General features: G+C 44.2%; 1 protein-coding gene across 1 annotated transcript; it reads right to left on the reverse strand.

Moving 5' to 3' along the window:
- Window positions 1-4,022: 4,022 nt before the first annotated feature.
- Window positions 4,023-17,329, reverse strand: LOC147617235 (cellulose synthase A catalytic subunit 7 [UDP-forming]-like). Its single transcript, XM_086776840.1, has 14 exons — window positions 16,957-17,329; window positions 16,510-16,702; window positions 15,897-16,108; window positions 15,550-15,670; window positions 15,224-15,431; window positions 14,848-15,114; window positions 14,415-14,760; window positions 14,130-14,267; window positions 13,931-14,056; window positions 6,848-7,060; window positions 6,204-6,480; window positions 5,815-6,014; window positions 5,367-5,717; window positions 4,023-5,132 (listed from the first exon to the last, which is right to left on the reverse strand). The coding sequence occupies exons 1-14, from the start codon at window positions 17,032-17,034 to the stop codon at window positions 4,551-4,553; spliced, it is 3,312 nt and encodes a 1,103-aa protein (XP_086632966.1). The 5' UTR covers window positions 17,035-17,329; the 3' UTR covers window positions 4,023-4,550.
- Between the last annotated feature and the right edge of the window lie 1,545 nt (window positions 17,330-18,874).

Here is an 18,874-nt window from a genome sequence, read left to right on the forward strand (position 1 = left end):
TTTTTCCCCCATTACATTTTGCCCCCACCATTACATTTTAACATCATAACCATTTAGCGCGCATATGTGTTTTCATTCTCCTATCTCTCCCTTATATCGCTCCAAATGGCTATCATAACCATTTCAAGCGCATTGGTACTTTGATTCTCCTTACTCTCCCTTGTATGGCTCCAAATGGCTATCATGGCCATTTCAAGCACATTGGTGCTTTGATTCTCCTTGATCTCCTTGTATGGCTCCAAATGGCTATCATAATCATTTGGCACATATTAGTGCTTTGATTTTTCTTTCTCTCCCTTGTATAGATTTAAATGACTATTTGATGTAATCACATAGTTGATTGCCAGATAATTTTGGCTTGATTGTTTTGGCTCTCTCTTTTATAGCTCAAAATGGCTATCTAATGTATTGGTGTGTTGAGAAACAACTTTTTTAGAGCATTGGTGTGTTGTAGCTATTTTTGGAAAAAAAAGAACAAAAAGAGAAGAATAACACACGACGATGAGAAAAACAAGATAAGAAAAAGAAAATCGAGGAATGAAGAGAACATTCAAAGTTCTCCCTCTCTTGCGTCAAAAGAAAATATATGCTTCGTACTTGGTCAAGTCTTTTTATTACTATTGTCAGTCACATTCTCCAAGAAAGTGCTACTTTTTAGATGAAAAAGCATGTTTATTGCTATTTTTAGTCACGTTCTCCAAAAGAATTACTTTTTAGATGAATACGATAGTTTTTTGATAGTTTTTAAATTTTTTTATTTGAATATAACTATTTTTCAACATTAAGTTACCCACTTGCTCAGTGCTACTTCTATTTTCTCTCTTCTAAAAGGCCCTCCAAATAACCTCCGAAATATTCTAAGAGCAGGGCAGGGCAGACGTCCGACGAATTTACTTGTCCCGACACATCTGCTTCCATTTGGAGCGCCTCCACTCTCACGCCAACGAATATCATCCATCAAAACCCATGGCGAAAGTCCCCCATGTGGAAGAAAATTCGAGCAAGGCGCACATCTTAACTTAGCCATAAGGATCATCTCGTGGAATGCTGCAACTTGGAAAACACTTGTAAACTCAACCACAAGATGATAGTGCGGAAAGAGCTCCAACTAGCTCGGCTACATCGACATTCTCTTTCTACAGAAGTATCATCTCACCGCAAGCCGTTGTGGGAATTTTTGCAGACAGTCTCAGCTATGGACCCCCTTGTTGGGAAGAAGGGAGGGATGATTTCTATTTCCATGAAAAACTGATTCCCCAAGTGTCTACGCCCCGACAAAGCCTAGGACTCCCTACTAGAATGATGCCAACAGAACAACCCAGCCGTTGGCCTACTCATCCTGTGAGAGGCGCTAGGTGTCCTAGCCCCTGATGGTGAAGGTCAAGTCCTTCCATATGGTGCTCTCCCACCCTAAGACCGTGCTACCACCTCAAGCCTTTTGCACCAACACCTGATTCTGCGAAGAGAGGATGGCTTGCTGATTTCCCCTTTTAGTGACATTGGGACCTCATCGATGCCGGCATCCAAGCAACCTTTGTCTACGGGCATTCTACCTGAGCACCTTGTTGAAGGCCTCATACACCTGATCCTGAAGGATAAGGCAATTGCCTGGAGATTAGGCATTGGTGTCCCATCACCCTTCTTGGCACCAGTTGCAAAACCGTCACCAAAGCCATCTAAAGTCCTTCCTCCTCTACCTAATTTATGGTACCCAGACGATTCCGTCAGGAGACCAGCACCCTAGACAACATCTCCATCTGTTGGGAGGTGACAATAACCCAGATCCGCATGCAGAACCTAGTAGTTTATCTGCTAGACTTCAAAAGACCCATGACCACGTCGACTGGGCCTTCCTTGAGGGCACCATGATCTAGATGGACTTCTTTGCTTCGTGGGTGCGGGGGTCTACTCCTCAGCCTACAGCCAAGTTCTCATTGTTGGCACAAGTCATGTGGATTTTGGGTTGGCCCCTTTCCCTCCCCAACTTGGCGACCAATGGAGGCTTTCTTGTGGATCCCCCAAGGCAGCCCCTGAAAGAGTGCACAGAGCGGAAGCAGTGGCACTAGAATGTGCTGAACAGAGAGTGCGAGAGAGAAAGAAAGAAAGAAAGAAAGAAAGATTTTATTAACGTCTTCCAAAAGACCGAACTCGGCCTATGAGACAAATCGGAGTACCTGTATGGGGTATCCTCTGTCATCCCAACAAAATGAAAAAGTACTATGAGAGAGAGAGAGATGGAGAGAACTATGCTGAATACACTGAAGCAAAACAATCCCAAGCAAGAGACACAGATAGTCTCATAAGTGAGGGAGCAAAATATGTACAAGACTGAATGAGAAAAGAGAGGCCAACACCCACTATTTATAGTAAGGGAATGCTGGCCGACTAGAGCTAATAAACAGGCCGACTGGAGCTAATGGACATGGCCGACTGGTAAATGCCAGAAAGGCTAGGAAAAATCCCAGAAAAATAGTAAAAAAGGGGTGGCCAGCCCACAAGCAAGGGCCATGCAAAAGGGACCAAATGGGGACCATAAAAGAGCAGAATCTGGGGATGAATGTGCTAACACCCCCTCTCAACACTAGATGCTGAACAAACTCCGAGAATCCGAAGATGAGGAGCCGAGGAAGCCTAAAAACGCTAATCAGTAAACGCCAGATGGCTGCTGATAGAGAAGCCAAAACCAGAGGGGAAAAGACCAGAAGTTGCTGTCCAGAAAACGCAGCAGCAAGGGCTGTGGATCTGGGAGAAAAACGCAGAGGAGAAGGTGCTGAAAACAGGGCTGAATATGGGGGCAGCAAAGAGGTTGCTAAACCGGGAGCGATGATACCATGAAAGAGTACACAGAGCGCAAGCAGAGTGGCACTAGAATGTGCTGAACAGAGAGAGAGAGAGAGAGAGAGAGAGAGAGAGAGAGAGAGAGAACTACGCTGAATATACTGAAGCAAAACAGTCCCAAGCAAGAGACACAGATAGTCCCATAAGTGAGGGAGCAAAATATGTACAAGACTGAATGAGAGAAGAGAGGCCAGCACCCTCTCTTTATAGTAAGGGAATGCTGGCCGACTGGAGCTTATAAACAGGCTGACTGGAGCTAATGGACATGGCCGACTGGTAAATGCCAAAAGGCTGGGAAAAATCCCAGAAAAATAGTAAATAAGGGGTGGCCAGCCCACAAGCAAGGGCCATGCAAAAGGGACCAAATGGGCACCATAAAAGAGCAGAATCTGGGGATGAATGTGCTAACAGCCCCGAGCAAGCAGTGGTGGCCAACTAAGTGCTTCCAGCCACCATGTGGTACATCACCTCTTGTCGCGCTTTCTCTAGGCTATACATCAACCAGGTCCAATGACTTATCTGGAACTTGTGGACAAGAGGCGGCAGCCGCACAACTCATGCCAAAGTGACGTAGAGCAAGGCATCATCAACCCTGTAATCCATCATCCAGTGCAGAGCCCTTCTACACAAATTCATTGTCCACGGCCTCTAGCCTAGGGGGGACCCGTGGAAGGATTTTCCACTGCACTAGCAGGGACTGTTTGCTTTATTTGGATGCATCTCAGCCACACTCTCAGGGGTCGTTTGGAACGCCTGCTCTGACGATTGAAGAGCATGCAAAGCACTAAGCAGCCTTCTATGGAGCCTGGGTTCCTTCCTCACCTGAGCAGACGATATCATCACTTGGCACTACAAGCCCAGCCCCCTCCCCTTAACTTTGCACTTTGCACAGTTTCTATACTTGACAGAAGCATAACCTATCACTAGGTCAATAGATGAAGATTACAAAACTTGATGACCTTGCCTTGAATGCAAGGCATCTCAAAGAGGTGAAATCCCATGTCTTGACTCCAATATAGACAGTCCTTGACAACATACTAATGCTCTTTTTTAAAGGGGTTTGTTCATATACATTATGATTAAATTCACCAAAATCAGTTAGTTTCCTACTGTACAAAATTCTTTTAGGTGAAAAATTAAACAAGGCTACCAAGATGGTGATTGCAAAGAGCCAAAATGAAAGACTACCAAAAAAAGGTGCCACCATTCTGATTTTGACACGTTTACCCACTCCCAAGGCTGATCTACACGTGTAACGACCTGGGAAAACTTCCATGCTTAGCTGGACCACCAATCCGATTATATGTACACAACAATGTGTTTGTGACAAGTGTACTCACAAATATGATTTTGCAACATGTACCCACCTAGAAAAAATTCCACTGCTCAGCTGGACACCATCAATATGATTGCGGCACGTGTACTCGCTGCAAAGCTTCACACCCACAAATATAATTTTGCAACGTGTACCCACCTAGAAAGAACCCACTGGACACCATCAATATGATTGCGACACCTGTACTTGCTACAAAGCTTTGCTCGATCTACCAATATGATTGTGATAAGTGTATCCATCAACGCAAGTGTACCAACCAATACGATTGTGACACGGATACTCACTCGAAAAACTCCAATGCTTAGCTGGACACCACTAATCTGGTGACACATGTACCAAGACCACATGCCAAAAACCAGCTTCTATAGAAATGTTCTTAGCAGTTGATGCCACACTTTGCTAGATCTGGACCCTTCACCCTTATCAGAAAAGGATTTATTCTTACCCACAGAAGAGAGAAAATAGAAGCTAAGAGCACCGACCAGACAATGACTATAGTTGGAGTCCTGTTTTGCCTGCCCAGTAACCCTTTGAGGAAAGGGTACAGATGCACTATGACCCAAAAGGCAAAGAAAAGCTTCCCAAAAAGGGGACCCCAAGACTGAAAGCCATTAGAGATTGCATCAGAAATGCCTGCAACAACTCCAACGAGGTTGATTATCAAGAGGGTTGTGGGTGGGATGAGCAATGCTGACCACTTGAAGGTGTAGAGATCCCCAAACGCGGTGTCATCGGACGCCTTGGCTGTGACTGTGAAATTGGTGTCTATGCCAGCTAGGACCTTGAGAAGGCCTTGGAACACAGCAAAAAGGTGGGCTGAAACACCACCAATGACCCAAAACTGCTCATTTCTCCACCACTCGTCTATCCCGACTCCGCTCCACCTCATTTCGAGGATTCCCGTTGTGAAAATCGAGAGGAAAAGTGAGATGAACCAGAGGCTAGCAAAGTTGCTGATCTGGAACAAGCAAAAATAGGGCTTTGTCAAGCACCTCCTGTATATACAACAAGAGTAGGAGGATTGAACTCATGTATAATCAAAGGCTGGTACAGAACTGTCCACGCCCGCCAACAGGCCCATCCTGGCTGTCGGTTCAGGATAACCTGTTTTCAACTCCCGACCTGCCCCATGGGCGGGAACAGTTCTGTACACAACCCAAGGAAGAGGAGTTTAAAACTTTCAAGAACTTACGGTTGGTATCATGAACTTTCCTGTGAGGAGGCACACAGCAGGAAGAGTGCAGTATGTGAGGAGAGGTATTGAAGTGAAAGGGTATACGATGGTGTTCACATACGCGAACCTCTCCAGCCACTTCAGACGGCCGCCATAGCCATACCATAGCGGGCAATGCCGGCTGAAGAAGATCTCCACAGAACCTAAAGCCCACCGAAGCACCTGATTCAATCGGTCTGATAAATTGATGGGTGCAGACCCCTTGAATGCTGGCGGATGGGGCATGCAGTAAATGGATCTCCATCCCCTACCGTGCATCTTAAACCCAGTGAGAATGTCTTCTGTAACAGATCCATATATCCATCCTATCTGCAACCATCCACAGCCCATAAACATCAAATTCGAGGCCGATCGTGTACCCAAGGCTTCTTTGTTTTTTACAAGAGTCATAAAGAAGTGATGGTACCTCCTTTCCCCAGTCTGTTTTGTCCTCGTATCCACAACTGATGACATGTATGGCTTCCTTCAAGAGCGCTGCCGGACCAGCCACTGACTGTGGAACTCCACCCTCTTCCAGCAGTGTAGAGGCAACAAACACAGAAGACTGCCCAAATCGATTCTCAAAATTCTTCTGGCACATGAGCAGGGACCTATCATCATCAAACCCTACACCAATGAAGTGGTCAGAATGTGTGCACATTGTACTCTACAAGCTCCACACACCCACAACATTTACAGAAATTATGAAATGCATCTAGGGACCCCGATAACATGTACAGCATGTCACATAGAAGGTCACCCCGACAACGAATACAACACATCACATAGAAGCTTGAAATGAATCTAGTAGCCCACCTTCTATCCCCTCTTCTATGTCCTCCAGATTGAGCGCGGGCGCAGTCGGATCCTTTCTGAATCTGGCAGGGAGCTGTTTCTTTGCCTTCTTTCCTCTTTTAACCTTGGTCTCTTTGTTTCTAGGACCACAGAATACAGTTGGGCAGCAATCACAAGCCATCCTCTGCTTTTTCAGTTTGGAGGGTGCTTCATATCCATACAAGGCTTGCCTCCTAAAGCAGCACCCAGTACCCACATATACAGGACCCTGGATTCCATCCAAGCCTTTCATGTTGATCTGCAAAATGTAAACAAACTGAGATCAAAGGCAGCTGAATACTAACACATCACACAGCAATTTTGGCCTTGTCTTATCTGGGATTAATTCTGACTGAGACATCAAAGCAAGAATCCAGGTACTTGGATGAGAGCACACGAGGAGATAAGACCTCACAATAAAAATGATCGCTATGCCATAGACCTATGCATTTTCATTTTTGCCCATAGGAGCACATACATACATACATACATGCATGCACGCATCCATCCATACATACATTTGTACCATGATGAATTCACCACACCATTTACAACACTATTTCTATGATCATGATGAAGAGAAAACAAAGTGCAAATGAAGAGGAAGATGAGGATAGTACACTTACATCAAAGAAGACCGTGTTGTGGTTGGCATAACGATCATTAGGATCGATCCCATCAAACCGTTGTGGGAACTGAACATAGCACACCTTCTTGCCAATTGTAGGATCCATCATGAAACACATGGCTTCACGCAAAGCTTTACTATTGTTGATGTAATGGTCACAGTCTAGGTTAAGGAAGTAAGGGGCATTGGTAAGGACAGCAGAGACACGAACCTGCATCAGGTGGTTGTGGCGTATCAATGCATTAGAAGTTCAACTACAATAAAAAACTTTGGAGCATCAATGCATCAGAAGTTTATCTACAAGAATAGTTATCAAGCACAGAAAACAACTCTATAGGTAGGCTACCTAAGTCTGAAAAAATCCTCCACAACCATACTACTGCCATGTCAGGAACTCCATGGAACCAAGAGAACAAGCCTACCATCTTCCAAACTTGGAATGTTTTCTACCAAATCTGTCGCGAACAAAAATGGACTTTATAACTAAGGAATGGATCATAAGAGTTCTACAAATCTATACCAAGAAAGTAAGATGAAATTCCAAACATTTTATCTCTAGTTAAAAGCCTGAAGAGGAGTCAAGATGTCTGGCAGCATGGAAGCCAACTGTGGTACACTAGTGCTGCGTGCAAGAGTTACGAGAGGGAGAAGAGAAGTAGACCTAAACCCTACTGTATATATTATGTACAGAGAAAGTATGATGAATGTTCTCTGAAATACAAAATGTCATCAGAAGGTGATCTCCCTGCAGATCTGACCTACATAATAACGTCCAAAAAGTCATATTTGGCCTCCAAATTGTGACCGAAAGGTTTCTCATCCATGGGCGCATGTTCCTGGCACTTCTAGGTGCTAGTAGGGCCTCAAAATCAAGTCCAAATCTGCCCATATACTTGCTAGCAAGGATAATCATTCCATGAGCATGGGATTAACAGATGCACATGACAGTTGCTGACCATGACCCCTAATCCTCAATGGGAGTTGATTAACTGACAACAGCCTACCTGTACGGCAGATTTGATGGGCTCGGTGATGCATTGATGACCTCAAAAACCCCTCGTGATGAATCCATCCAATCTATATGGACCAACCTTATCATCTGAATCTGAAACCACCACCAAAATGAGGGTAATGCTATGAGCTCGGGGCTTGGAGGAGAACAGTGGGTCCGCTCATGCAGGAGCTGAGCCGGCCTTGCCTACTAGGCCACCGACTCGTCCCCGTGGACTGCGGACCAACTGCCATTTTAACTTTTGCAGAGATTACTCCTCCTGATTATGCTCTGTTGGTGTAGCTCCTCTCTTGTTCACAAGGGAGGAGAAGGTGGTGGGAGGCTTTGTTGCCATGATCACCTAGTGAAAACAAGAGAGAGGGAAGGGCGAGGGGGCCACCTAAGCAACCTGATTCGTCCACTACTCTCTTGCTTGGTCAGACATCCAAGGAATTGTTGAGCAATCTATAGGTTCAAGGGATGGCGATTGCAAGATCTTGACAGAAAGGAATGGGATAAGGGAAGGCCGTGTAGCAATAACCAAAAAAAAATGAGATATCTGGCTCCGCTTATAAGAGTGCCAAAGCTGAGAGAGAGAAATTCTTACATGGCTCAGTGCCTAGAAGAAAGCCTCTGACCACTAGCCTGCAAAGCAAGGCTCTCCACCGGATATCCGGATCTATAATATTCAGGAATCAGCCCGCCTTCTTGCTTGGGACAAATGATAGTTTGCAACTTTGGCTCGAATGTCTTCTATGCTATCCAAACCCGGCCCAAGACAGTTGCGGGCCAGTCTACGTAGAGCTCACCAATGCATCCTCATGAGAAGCACCACTAGGAGAAGATATACCATGCTAAGACAAGCTATGCTTCGTTAATCACCAATAGGAGAAGATATACCATGCCGAGACAAGCTATGCTTCGTCAATCACAAAGGCTCTAGAGGCTAGTCTAGTTTCCTAGAGCTCCAATGAAGTAGCTTTTTCCTTATGCTCGTGAGAACTAGTGCAAACTACTGACATCCCAATTATCTTGCAGTGTCTCACAGTGCTGCCTCTCTCAATCCAAGTTTGCACCCTAATTGACTCTCACCCAAAAACCAACAAATTTGTGCCAGTTGATAAGAGCTCTGGCGGCTAAACAAAAATCCTTCAAGGCAATCCGAAAAGAACAAAGGCAAATGTGGGAGGCCTCGAAATACATAGCAGTCTGATGTGCAAGCTTAGAATCTAAAAGTTTCTCCTCTCTACATAAGGGTAGACTCTAGCCAAATAGCCCGGCAAAGGATCAAAGATATACACTCATAGCCGCAGCCACAATGAGATATAGCAAGGCGGCCAAGGGGCATCCCTGATGAATAGATCGGGAGATCTGGAAGCTCTCTCCTCTGTCACCACATGCCAGTAACAGCTACGAGCATCACTATACAAGCATGACACACCTCTGATCCAATCTTGAGAGAACCCCATGCATCTTAAGGGTTCCTTCCAAAAAAAACCCAATCAACTCAATCGTAAGTCATGCAATAGAATGGCTAAGGGCTGGTTGCTCGCTTTGGCCCATCCCATTGCTTTCCAAAAGGAGAATATATTGTCAAAAATGCTCCTCCTTTGTAGAAACCCAGTATGAGTGTCAAGCTGCAAACTTATACTAACTACTTTTGCCAAGATTTTGTAAGCAATCCCACGCAATGTAATCGGCTGCCATTGGCATATGTTTGTCTTATCGCTCCATACAGGAGGACATCATGCACGCCCTTTGTAGGCGATCGGAATGTCTGAGACAACTTGGATCGGATGCAGCAGCCACATGCAGCATTCTTACGCCCCTGAAGTCCAGGTCCCTTCTTTGGTGATTGGGGGGAGCGTGTGGGGAGGGGGGGGGGGGAGTGGGCGGGGGCGGGGGCGGGGGGGATCAATGGACTTATTTGGTCCTCAGCCAGACTTTTTCCATCCCCTCCACCGTTATCGCAGAGCAGCCAGCTGCAGTGAACTCCCCCTAAAGTTTTTTTTCTAGACCAGAGGGTGAAAAATAAGTGACCAAACTCCTAAGCTGCAATTTGAAGGTGATTATGTTTGGTGTATGATATACCATGGTAATGGCATAGCCAATGAGCATGGACACAGGAAGCAAGTCCAATGGAAGGATGACAATGCTCAAGGTGCAATGGAAAATGCGACAAAGGAGTTGACAGCAATGATGCAAGAATAATCCAAGGTAAGTGGCCAAACACCAATGAGCGTGTATGTAACAGCTTAGTTTGGATCATCCCATGACGACATCTTCTTATCAAAGGCATATTTTTTGATGCAGAAGGTGCTCAAGGGTAGGGATGATCAACCTCAGAAAGAGAGTCGTGCTAGAATGGATGCCCCGATACCTACCCTGGGTGATGGTTGATATCCAATTGAAGGCTGAAGCTCATGGTATTCCTTGAGCAAACCAAGAAAGCAAATTGCAACCAAGAATCCGACTCTAAAGAATTGGGGTCTGTCTCGTGTGAGAAACCGTGATTCCATCAAGCAAAGTATGTTGTAGCGCTGTGTAATACGATGGGGCCTTCTCTAGAAGACGCTGGTCGCCAAGCCTCGGAGTCGAACTCGACCTAGATGTAACCTGAATTCAAGTGTCAGTGTTGGGTCCCTGCTCGCTGAGAAAAGCAGCTTGCAGGTGATCTTGGAGGTGGGGCCGTGGGCTGGTCTGCTGCATGCAATCCTGCAAACCAGGGTGCTGACTTCCAATGAAGTAACTGAAGCTCAGAGGAGCTGGAGGTCATCACTTTGGTTTACAGGATTGCAGACCAGCCCACGGCCACCTCCCAATGTATCTCCAGTATATGGAGTGACATCGTTCATACTCTTTTTCTTTTTTTTCCCACCTAGGCCCATATATAGTGTCACCAAGGGACGCATAGTTATACATAATTTAACACTTAAATCATAAAGTTACCATCCTTTGATCACTTCCATGTTCCACATGCACAACCATACATCTTGTAACTACTCCTTAATTTCTAGGGATTCATATTCTTAATTCTCTATTATCCATGGATATGGGTGTTGACACTATATGTAGCCATGTTATGTTTATGGTTAAGTTTCCCATGTATTTGTATGCTAGCTGTATCTACGAGATCTTGGCTACAAAGAAGCATGTTAGGCATTTGATGGATCTTGGAGAACCAAATGCAATACATAATGCTATGGACATTTGATGAATCTTGGAGAGCCAAATGCCATAGCCTTTGTAAAATTCAAGTACATGTAAATAGATGGGGTTTCTTCCAAAATATGTATTTAGATGCATACATTTGTGTGCATGGCTTATTTTATTTGTCTACTGTTTTTGTTTGCTTGGATAATACCTATATTTCATTGCATGAGAAGCTCATGGATTTAGGGACGCCGGGATTGCACCCATGGGCTAGTGGTATGCTGCATAATGTCTTCAGTTAACTTACAATGATGGATTTGTACAGGAATAATTAATATTTTAATGCAGCCCACTCTTATGCAAGTTTTCTATCTCCATGTATGCATGCATGGCAGTTCAGTTATTTATAGTTGGTGATCTTCTTCTCCATGATGAGAAACCCCCATGCATGCAACACGCATGGCCAAAAACCCCCCTACATGCGACATGCATAGTTAGAAACCTCCATGCATGCAACATGCATGGCTAGAAACGCGACATGCAAAGCCAAAAACCCCCATGCATGCGACATACAAGCTTTTGTGGCTACATGCAATGCTTTATCCTTTCATACACCTTAAAATATGGCATGCAAGCTCACTTTTCTCAAAAGTAAATCATGCAAGCTCACTTTTCTCCAAAGGAAGTTAGTTAACTCAAAAGAAAAGTATGCAAAGTAAGCCTCTCCACAACTTTTATCTACTCGAGTTGCTCTTTTCCTTGTAGTCACTCTTGTTGATCCAAAAGTCATGCACAAATCACTCTCTACCACAATTTTTCATGAGCAACACTCCCCACCCTTTATCTTCTTCTAGGCACCTCCTTGTAGGCTGATTTTAGCTCTATAAATACTAATCTCCAACCCCAATTCAGCACACTAATTGGACTTTGTGCATTTCTCTACCCAATGCACCTATTGCAGAGAATTTTCCCGGCCATATTCTAGTGTTTTCTCTCTCCAAAAACACTAAGAAGCTGCCTGAATTCTGATTTTCAGAATAGAAGTTCTCCATTCAAGCTTACAAAAGAAGAAGACTTTTCCCAAAGATTGAAGCTGTGGAAGAATCATTTTGCTTCCGGTTGCTGCAACTTCTATGCGGGAGAACCCTTGGGAAGTGCTGGGCGCTTTCCTAAGGCTGATTTTTCAACCACTAGGTGGTTGATCTTATTGAAGCTAAGCTACATTTGCAGAAAGCTGGGCTTCCATTCTCTTCGGGATTGCTGGGCAATCTTAGAAAGGGGTGTCGGGCACCATATTGCTAGCTTGTGGGCAAGTAAAGCATTTATGAATTGTTTTCATGCATAGTTATTTTGGAAGAGACGGTGGTGTATGGCTGGGCCAAGCCACCTGTTTCATGTACTTGTGAAACTCTTGCTCCCTCAAGGCAATACAAATCCATAAAAGGGGGGGGGGGGGGGGACCAACCTATCGCCTGGTCCCTAGTGCTATGTCATTTCTTTTCAATATTTCCAAATTGTATAATCAATTGCCATGTACTTTTGACAAGATGTGTGGTTGTGCATGTAGGACATGGCAATGATCAAAGGATGGTAACTTTGTGATTTAAGTGTTCAATTATGTATAACCACATGCCCGTTGGTGACACATAGGGATCTTCTAGAGCTGCGCAAACAAAACACATCAAATTTATGAGATAGTGGAACCATGGCTTCTCCCTTACTCCTACGGGCTTTTAGATCTCCCTTTGTATGATTTTATATTACTTGATAGAATTCTCTTTCTTTTTCTTTTCTTTTTAAGGAAAGCAGAGACTGTTGAAACATGCTGCTCAGGAGTGAGGTGGTGGGTAGAAAGAGCTGGAAAGAGAGGGACACTTTGGCGGCCTATCAAAGGATGGAAGGGGCTGCACTTCTCACAGGATGGGCCGAATGGAGGAAACTAGAGGGAGGGGAGGCAAAATGGGCAAAGCCAAATGGCCTTCAATTTTGTTGGATCTGATGAGTACCTTCAGTACTTTCCGTACCACTCCATACGTACCGTGCCTCGTTCGGATAAGGTCTTCGTACCAAATATGAGGTTCAATGTACAACACTTATTTGGCCCGTTTTTTAATTATTTTATTCCGTTGTCATTGCTCAGTAGTTAATAGATTAGTTTTCATTTCAGTATTACCATTGTCTTTCATGCTATTTTTGTATGGATGCTAGATATTTCTTATTTTATATACATAAATACATACATACATACATAGTAAAAAACGTGAACGTACTTAAAGTACTTTACGTACTCGTACCGTGCACGTACCATACTGCACCATACCTAAAGTACTCAACCACTATGGAACACACAACATCAGCTGAATCGATGTCTTCAAGAAAGGTGTTGACATGGTGCCAGTGGTGGTAATGCTACCCTTGCCCTTCTTGAACTGCTTCTTGGATTCTAAGCACAGTCCTTACCATTATGATCCTCATCTCGAGACTACAGCAATGCTTGAACAACATCTTGGCTTGAACTTCTTCCTTGAGAGGTGGAGAAACGACCATCCCTGCACCCTTGGCTACTCTCCCTTTTAAGCTTTCCTTGACTTTCTGATTCTTCTTTTGCTTGCTTGGGTCACCAGAGTAGGCACCATGCACACTGAGTCAAAGAAATGCTTGGGCCAAATCATCTACAAACTTGCTCAATTCGTTAATGAAAAGGAGCATGATAATCCCTGACCTCGTATGGCAAGGCAGTACACAACCAGGCAGATGGACCAACCCAAGCTGTGTGAATGGAAGCCGGTCCTGGGGCCTAAAGCTGACCGATTGGCCAATCAACCTACGAATAGGACCCCTTGAGTCCACTTCTCTTCATCGAGACTGTAAGCAGTGGACTGCCAAATGCATCAGAATGGGTGCAACTTTTTAGAGAATGTGTCAAGGAGATTTTACCAGAGCATTCATGGCGCCCGCCTTCTTGTGGTGTTGAAATCCAGGCCTCTTTTCACGCGATACATACACCAGCCTAGGAAGCTCATTGCCTTCTACATCATGGCCTCCACTATGCCCCAAGAACACCTGCACATCATTCCTCAACATGCTCATTATCATCAAACCCTTAAAACTGTGTGTGGTAAAGCTCTGTATTTGCCTGAATCATTCCAGGATGATCTCTAGTATTGTTGCCTGGCCATGGTGTGCCGTCTTGCATTGTCCAGCCTTCCTCCGGCACCTTTTGCGCTTTGGCAACCAATGCATTTACCCGCACCTTGAACTCTTCATATTCTCTCTGGCCAAGCATCAATGCCAGAAAACATAGAATCATCACATACATGTGCATTCAGAGGTCCAAAAGGCTCAACTTGCATGATTGAAGTTGTATACACAACACACACGCAGCCGCCTGATTGCGCGATAGCCCAATCACCATGCATACCTTCATTGCCCGCCTTTCCTTCACAAAGGATGGCTGCACTTTGTCCTTCAGATAGTCAATCTTTTGAGAGAAGTACACCTCTGGAGCTCTCGGCTCAATGTTGAATTTCTTACAGAAAGGGACCCACTTCCTAGCAAACTCCGAGGTCTCCGAGAGCGCCTCAAAAGTCAGCATTGCTGCACCATCATCAGAAACGTAGCAGGAAAACTTGTCTACCGGATAGTCGACTGCCAAGATGGATAATATCGTGTTTGCTGTGACAAGAGGGGGTTCCTTCATGGGGTCAACTGTGCTAACAAAGATGTCCACACATGCTAGTTGAGAAGATTCTCCTTCTCTCTCATACCTTCAAAAGAATATAAGAGTATAAGGTTGACAAGCACACCTTGAATGCACCATGACATACTTCAAACAACATAGATCAATCAATCACCTGAGTGACAGCCTGTCCAAGTAAGTCTCCCTGCTGATGGGGAACCATTTGGGGAACTGGTCAAGTATCCATGAGAGGGCAAACCATATCTCGCACAGGATGGATGTGAGCCATAAGCCGTATGCATTCTGTACAGGGTTAAGTATGCGGTAGCGGAAAAAGAACCCGATCACCACCAGCCGCATGATGATTATCATCCTGTATGGATTTATCTTGCTGGAGCCAATGTTAACCTTTCTAGACAAGGGCTGTCTTGCTTGATCATCCCTGAATCATCAAGTATGACATAAAAGAGTTACTTGCTATTTTGTGTAACAACCACAAGATGGGTAGTGCCGCAGCATAAGGGTTTTTTTAGTAGGATGTGTGGCTTTACATTGGTGACTCTTGAGTATCAAAACCGTCATCTTCCACGCAGCCATCTTTTCGGCAGCCACCTCTGTATTGGCCTGCATCCTGAGTCGTCATCATCTGTGACCTTTGCTGCTTGATCTTCCAGCCACGGACACGCTCTTTCCAAGCCACGCTGCCATATCCAAAAGAAGAAAGGTCTCCACTATGCTCTGTGCTCCTAGATGAATGTCCTGGATGCAGCAACATGCAACATCAGAAAGAATGCAGTGCATACTACATTATGTACAGTTTTGGTAGCATGTTTTTGCACTGGTGCAATCAGATGACTTTATGGATGAGAGCGAAAACCTGGTGTGCTAGGTTCCGAGTTGAAGGGAAAGGGATGAATTCTTCTTCCTCTTCTTCCAATAAGGGGAGGGACAAAAAGAGCATGATGCACAGGAGCAATGGGAGATGACCCACTGGAGACCTGATACACAGACATATACGAACAGTTAAGAGCACCTAGGGTGGCATGCTATTATCAAAGAAAGCAAACTGGATGTATACAATGATGCAAGAAGCATTCAGGTAGCATACTGTGATGGAAAAAAGCAAACGGGATGTATACAATGATGCAAGAAGCATACAGGTAGCATATTGTGATGGAAACTTGATTTACTATGATGGGAAAACATGGCTTATTTGTATTCAACCTGTTGTTCCTCATGGGTGGTGATGAGTGTCGGGTATTGTGCTTGTATGCTAGCAAAGGGTTCACTATCTTTGCCTCGCCCGAAGCTCAAGTGGCCCTGTAGCATGGCTTCTGCAATACGTTGCTTGTCACCATTGTCAAGAACTGCACTGAGTTCTTTGTCAATGTTGTCTCCATTGTCTTCTTCCTCATCACCTGCAACACAGGGACTCCCTGTGGATCAAACCAAACCAACACTCAATTAGAGGTAGTAGTAAAAGCTTGATGTACGCATCAAGCAATATAAACAGAATTAAGCTGATAATCAAGGGGTAGTAATTAATCTAGCTTGACATACTCATCGAGGAGCATAAGAAAAGCTTAATTTGCTCTCATCAAAAGGCACTACTGAAGCTTAAGCTGCCTTATCAAGGGGCAATAATGAAGCTTAATCTGCCTTATTAGTGGGCACCAAGGAAACATGATTTAGTCATAAAATCAAGGGGCATATAATCAAGCTTGATTTCCTCATCAAAGGCCATAATTAAGCTTGATTTACACAGCAAAGGGCAGTGATTAACCTCAAATAGACAAAGTTAATGTTAAGATTATATGCAGATTTGAGCGCCATTCACCTTTGGGGTGTTGGTATCTAGTCTTGCATCGGGGGCAAGCATGGTTGCCTTCTTTTCTCTCATAGTCATAGCAAGGTCTGCACACTGGGAAGCTACACTCCTTGCAAGCCACAAAGAGGTCTCCATCAGAGCTCATCCCGACATCATCACCGCAAATTTGGCACATGTGGCTGCCACATTGCATCAAGGGCCTCTGCAAAAACATGGCAAAATGTACAAAAATTGATCAGAAGTATGAACCCAAAAAAAAACAAAGTCATGTGCACATGTCAATAGCAAGAATATGCAAAAAACCACACTCACACGCGCGCGGCGCGCTTGCCAGTGCAGTCATTTGCATTTGTGAACTAGATGCAAATATTTAGAAGAAATTATGCATTGTGAAGCAACTCGAGCATGGAAATTCATGTAGCAAAAAAAAATTTACTGGATTAAAATATTTCATACCTCTGTATTGTTCGTGTGTACGACCACTAGCTCGTCTCTACTGTGCGAACCAGCAACAAGGCCAGCATCAGCCTCCATCGCGCTTGTTTGAGAGCTTGTCCTACAAAGCTTTTCTAGCACTGCCAGTGTGCATGTGGGATTTTATTTATTTATTTTTCTCTCCTCTCAGAAAGCTTCCAGCAGCGTGTGAGCTTCTTAAAGACAATGCGCCTCAGTAAGGTGGTAGATTAGTGGCTAGATTAGTGCCTAGGCTTAGCATTTAGTATGTGTATTAGCAGTGAGCAGCACTGTGAAAAACTTGCACAGAACCAGAGAGCTAACTGCAGATAATAAAATGATTTTTTTTGGGAATTTCGAAAAAAAGGGCCGCACAATGCTCCGACACAAGAGCCGGGTTTGCCTTAAACGCCGCTAATCCTGCCACTAATCCACCACCTCACCAAATCACACTTTTTCATTTTAATTAATTGCTGCACTTTTACCACAGCACCATCATCACAGTCTTTTGCTTTTCACCCAGACTTTTATTCGCTTTTTTTTTTTTTTGCTTTTTCCTTCCTGCCACGCCAGCCCTTTGCAAGTCGCTGTCGAGCCCAAACTCCACGTGGCACGCACCCGTACAGTTTTGTTAACTTCCGTTTCTGCAGTTTTGGACACGTGTCGTTCTGACCGATGGCGATCTTTCGGGTTGTGGCTGTCGCTGTCAAGCACTAAGTCCACGTGGCACGCATTCCTGTACCTTTATGGCTTTGTGAGGGGTTCCAGGCTGGCGCGCACTTTTTTTGAAATTCTAAAAACCTGGTCCACGTCATCATGTATGTACACGTCAGACTCATGATTCCCCATGTACACGTCAGACGAGACTGGGCGCATCAAAATTTACCTCCGTACTTAACGGCGCTTCATGCGCTTAGGGACGTTAGAACCTCCCCCGAATATATATTTATGTATATAATATATATATATATATATTGATAATTGTGTTCACATTTCAATTCTACGCCCACGAGGCCAAGCGTGAACCCAAGCTTGAAAAATTATACCTCATTTCAAATTTGAAAAACCCAAAAATCATCCTTTCTCCCTAGCTTGAAAAATTATACCTCATTTCAAAATTTCAAAATTCCAAAAATCATCCTCTCCCTGGCCCCATCTCCCTCTCGTTTGGCCACGTGAAGAGGGAGTAAGTTGTGTCAATTAAGAGTATTCATATTTAAATTTGAAGTAACGCCGGGTTCACCCGAACCCGGCACCTATTTGGCAGGTAGACATAAGGCTCGCCACTCGTCTCACTAGCCACACTCACCCCCTTCACAAATATTTCTCAACATAAAAAGCACTAAAATGAAGTTAGCCCACCTATTTAAATGGTGGACACACGTTCACATACCCACAAGTTGTTACTCTTTCTCCTCTTTTATAACTAGGCTAGGCTTGATTTTTTACAACTACCATTGCCATCTCTGGACACTACAGCCATTGAAAACTTGCAAAAATATTTTCTCGCCGTCAAAGATTACATAAAACTTGCAACTTTCACCCCTTGTCAAATTTGAAAGACAAGGTGCCCTTGAAAAGGTAACCTTGTGTCCAACGTATAAAGACCAAGACAATATTTTTCGATTTTCTTCCATAATGTGGGTGATGCATCTTGTCAGTTGTCCTGTGAATGTTGTGAAACCTCTAGACCTCGAGCTTAATAGACCATTGCCAACTCAGTCATTAATGTGTCCATCTAAAATGTTGTGAACACAACCTAAATTTCAAGTTCTACGCCACCTATAGTTTAACCTTTGTCAACTACATATGCTCTTAATAGAGCCTTCACGCATGCTCAATCAACTTAGTCACATAACTATAAGATAACTATGCACTAGGTCACCTATGCACACTTGGGGTTTTCATGAAATAGGAAAGA

Source organism: Cibotium barometz, chromosome 37 (genome assembly GCF_041138505.1).
Source record: "Cibotium barometz isolate CiBa-2024 chromosome 37, ASM4113850v1, whole genome shotgun sequence".
NCBI classification, from domain to species: Eukaryota; Viridiplantae; Streptophyta; class Polypodiopsida; order Cyatheales; family Cibotiaceae; genus Cibotium; species Cibotium barometz.